Source organism: Sorex fumeus, unplaced genomic scaffold, assembly GCF_029834395.1.
Source record: "Sorex fumeus unplaced genomic scaffold, SorFum_2.1 ptg000063l, whole genome shotgun sequence".
Classification (NCBI taxonomy): domain Eukaryota; kingdom Metazoa; phylum Chordata; class Mammalia; order Eulipotyphla; family Soricidae; genus Sorex; species Sorex fumeus.
The window spans coordinates 77,170,505-77,174,747 of record NW_026606120.1 but is presented as its reverse complement, the minus strand read 5'-3'; the positions used below and the strand labels follow the sequence as shown (position 1 = coordinate 77,174,747).

Below are 4,243 nucleotides of genomic sequence, written 5' to 3'. Positions count from 1 at the left end.
TACCCCACCCTGTAGGGGCTTGTACCCCCATCTCTCCTCGCGGTCACTGGGTCTTGGATGCTGCGAGCCCTGCATGTGTGCCATGCTCCACTTCCTCTGTGACACTTTCCACCCTCTGAGTCCCCGGCTCAGCTTTGGGCTCAGGCAGTGACACGGATCAAGGTGCCAGATCCCAGAGCCCAGGCTTGGGGCCATGGGGGAGTGTGTGGGGAGGTGGGGGTTGTCTCCCCAACATGGTCTTCTCCCCTGCTCTGTCCCCAGATGGCTGCCGTGCCCCGCTGCCTGGCGCTGCTGCTCCTGTCTGCCTGCCTGGCCCTGATGCTGCAGCCCCCGCGGGCTGCCAGGGGGTCCCCGCTGGAGCCTGCCTACCCGGGCGACAACGCCACCCCAGAGCAGATGGCCCACTACGCCGCCGAGCTCCGCAGATACATCAACATGGTGTCCAGGCCGAGGTGTGTTTGTGTGTGCCTGGCCCGGGCAGGAGTGGGTGGCGGCGCTGGGTAGCCGGGGGTGGGAGCCAGCTGGGACACGAGGCCCCAGCTCCTCTCTTGTCCCCCAGGTACGGGAAAAGAGAGCAGGATGACTCGGTGAACTTCTGGGAGTGGGGCTCCCCGCACGCAGCTGCTCCCAGGGAGCCCACCCCCATGGACCTGTAGTGCTGGCCCTCTGGCCGCCCCCTTAGCCCCTCTGCTCGCTCTCACATGCACAATAAAAGCAAATGAAAGGCACACTACTGCTCCTGAGTCTCTCTGTGCGTGCCTAGGGGTGGCCGGGAGGGGCAGAGTATGGGAAGCGACCAGAAAGTGGTGGGTTCAGCTCCACTGTCCCAAAGGGAGGCGGGGACTCCCTCCCCCGTGGTGATCCGATAGCTCCTGTGAGTCGCTCTCGCTCTCAGAGGTTTTGATTTTCTCTGATTTCACAGCACTAGGGCCACCCTATCTCAGGCAGGCAAGTCATGTCCTTCACCATGGAGTCACATCCCTGGCCCCAAATCATTCCCCTTTGTGCTTCTAGCATCACAAGGTAGCACCCCTCACTGTATGCCTCCCGCACCCCTCTGGGGCTTCTTACCACCCAGAGAAACAGAGTCATGAGGGCTGGGGTGGGGCAGGGGCGATCAAGGCAGTCAGAGATTCTTGCTGCTTTGGGGTTGGAGGGATAGTACAGTGAGTGGGTAAAGCATTTGCCCTACACGTAGCAAATGCTTAGACCTGGGTTCGACCCCTGGCATTCTATATAGTCCCCCAACCCTGCAGAGCCAGGAGTACCCATGAGCATTGCCAGGTGTGACCCCCCAAAAAAAAACTAAAAAGGAAAAAAATGTTCCTGTGTTGAGGTCAGTGGAAGGCCAGTTCCTGGGGGGCACAGCAGTAGGAGTGGGCGCTGGAGGAGGCCCCTGGAGATGGTGCTGTGGGCAGACAGCTGGCAAGGGGCCAAGGGGAGCTGAGTGGGAGCAGACCCCGGAATGGGAAGGTTCTGGAGGCTGGAGCCAGAGTGGACAGGCAGAGGGAGGAAAATTTTTTTTGGGGGGGGTTCACACCCGGTGATACTCAGGGGTTACTCCTGGCTCTGCACTCAGGAATTACTCCTGGTGGTACTCGGGGGACCATCTGGGATGCTGGGAATCGAACCCGGGTTAGCTGCATACAAGGCAAACGCCCTACCCACTGTGCTATCGTTCCATATCAAATGGGTTCGAATCCAGGAGCTGCCCCCTTCTGCCCCTGTGCTTGGGGGCAGGGGTGTCACAAGTCTCAGAGTCCTGATGGACAAAACAGGAAGAATTGTTGTCCTCAGCTTCATACAGAGGTGGTGAGGTCCACAGGGGGGAAGCAGGTACTGCGTGACCCGGGCACAGGGAGCACTGGGGTGGACACTCAGGCTCAGGAGGGAGCCCTGGCCGAGCAGCTGGGCCGTGAACTTCCCTGCTACGGGACAAGGTTACAGGAGAAAGGACAGGCATCTGGTGGTGGTGGTAGGGGGGTGTTCTGGAAAGGAGACTTCGGGGTACTCTAAGGGGGCACCTTTGAAGAACAGGGACTTGTAGAGAACTTGGCCCTAGGAATGGTGAAGGCACGATGCCTCAGGTAGGAGGCTGGCGAAGCCGATTCCAGCCCATCTGCGGTTCCACCATCCAGCTAGGACCCAGCTCTGACCCCGAGGTGTCCTGGGCACCTTTGGACTAATCTTATTCTGTTCTTTTAATTACCATCCTCCCCCCACTGCAGGGCCCCTTCCTCCCTGTAGCACAGTGAGATCTTGACCTGTTCTGTTACCTGTAGCACAAACATCTCGTACTCATTGGTACTCATTAGTGACTGGTAAACTGACAATTGCATGGAGACAGGTCTTCGTCCAGGGCCCTGGGAATGCCATGCCAGCAACCCGGACACTCAATGATGACATACTATGAAGCCGAAGCCCAAGTGTGTTATGGACACCCCCAGATTCCTTGAGACTCTCAATCCCCTCCCTCTGGTTGGTGCCGGGGATTGAACCCAGGGCCTCACACTTGCAAGGCAAGGCCTCTACCTCTAAGCCACACTTAGGCCTCCATCAACCCTCTCCAGACTCTCTTTCCCTCCCCCAGCCCTCAAGCCAGGGACAGAAATCCTGGTAGTTTTGCTGGTGTCAGACTGGTAGTGGAGGGCGCCTGGCCTCTGTCCTTCATGCCCTTCATGCCCTCCTAGTCTCCAGCCTGAGGCAACAGGGGGCCCAGATATGGCCCTAGACATTACCGTGGTGCTGGGCAGGTTGAGAGTGTCCCCGTAAAAGGGGTGTCCAGACTCTTTATACTCCTTAGACCCCCGGCCCTGGACCTTCCCCCCAAAGACTCCAGCCTAGCGTGGCCTTCCTCGACTGCCCTGTTCTGTTGGCGCAAGGGAACAGGGAGTGGTTGTGGGTGGGAGCACATGGGCAGCTAGCTTTCCTGTCCAGGGCACATTCCCTGGGTGGGGAGCCCCGAGGGAAACGCCAGAGGCAGCAGGGCATCAGTCTGACTACTTGAGTCCTGAACTTGACGTGGTCTCTGACTGGCTGTGTGTCTCTGGGCAAGTTACTTTGCTTCTCTGAACACAGCATCCTGGGTTCTGGGAAATAAACCCTAGAGTGAGGTCCTGGGCTGTGTGTGTGTGTGTGTGTGTGTGTGTGTGTGTGTGTGGTGTGTGTGTGTGTGTTGGGGAAGTGGTCAGTGCCTGGGCAAAGCTGACAGAAGGAGCCAAATATTTTTTTGGTTTTTTTTTGGTTTGTTTTTAATTTTTGTTTTTGGGCTACTTCTGGCAATGCTTAGGATTTACTCCTAGTTCTGTGCTCAGGGATCACTCCTGGCAGGCTCGGAGGACCAAAGGGGACACTGGAGCTAGACTCCAGATCAGTCATGTGCAAGGCAAATGCCCTACCCACTGTACTGTCACTTTCTTCCCTGGGACCTCAAGTTCTTGGCCCCAGAGTCCTGCTTGAATTCTGTGAGTCGCCCCACGACCTTCTGAAAAGTCCTCTCTTTGGCTGAGCTGGCTAGAGTTGGCCTTTTGTTTGCTCCTAAACCATAAACAAGTCAATGGGAGCTGGTGGACTCAAACCTCCTTCCCCTCACTTCCTGCGTTGAGTAGTTGAGTCGGGAGTGTTTGGATAAAGGCCCTCCTGCACCACACTGAAGCCTATTGTATTAAATATCAAAAACCCAACATTGGGGTTGGAGTGATAGCACAGCGGGTAGGGCATTTGCTTTGCATGCGGCCAACACGGGTTCAATTCCCAGCATCTCATATGGTCCCCTGAGCACCACCAGGAGTAATTCCTGAGTACAAAGCCAGGAGTAACCCCTGTGCATCGCCGGGTGTGACCCAAAAAGCAAAACAACAACAAAAAAAAAACAAACAAACAACAACAACAAAAACCCTAAACTAAAACAAAACTTGACATTATAGATGACCAATTTGCACCCATAAAAACTACCAATTTTTGTGTATTTGACCAGTGTATGTCCCCCAGTGGTGAAGGCAGAGCACATTTCTGCATTACCCTCCCCCCCGGGCCCCCTGCCCCCTGCACCGAGCAGTGCCCACCCCCCCATGCCCCTTGCAGTTCTGACCCCAGGCGACTGTCCACCCCATTCATGACTCGATGAATTTGGTGGGAACTTGAAAGAGGCAGCACACTGGGTCTCTTTGTTTCTGCTTTCCCTGTGCTGAAAGCTTTGACATTTCTCCAAATGACCAGACCTTTGGGTCATTTGTTCCTTTCA

General features: G+C 56.2%; 1 protein-coding gene across 1 annotated transcript; it reads left to right on the top strand.

The window, feature by feature from the left end:
• Window positions 1–261: 261 nt before the first annotated feature.
• Window positions 262–662, top strand: PPY (pancreatic polypeptide). Its single transcript, XM_056128136.1, has 2 exons — window positions 262–452; window positions 560–662. Exons 1-2 carry the CDS (start codon window positions 262–264, stop codon window positions 654–656), a joined length of 288 nt encoding a protein of 95 aa, XP_055984111.1. The 3' UTR covers window positions 657–662.
• Window positions 663–4,243: the final 3,581 nt, after the last annotated feature.

Coding starts and splice junctions, on each gene's coding strand:
- PPY (XM_056128136.1), top strand. CDS start 262: ATGGCTGCCGTGCCCCGCTGCCTGGCGCTGCTGCTCCTGTCTGCCTGC. Junction 453..559: donor AACATGGTGTCCAGGCCGAG/GTGTGTTTGTGT, acceptor CTTGTCCCCCAG/GTACGGGAAAAGAGAGCAGG.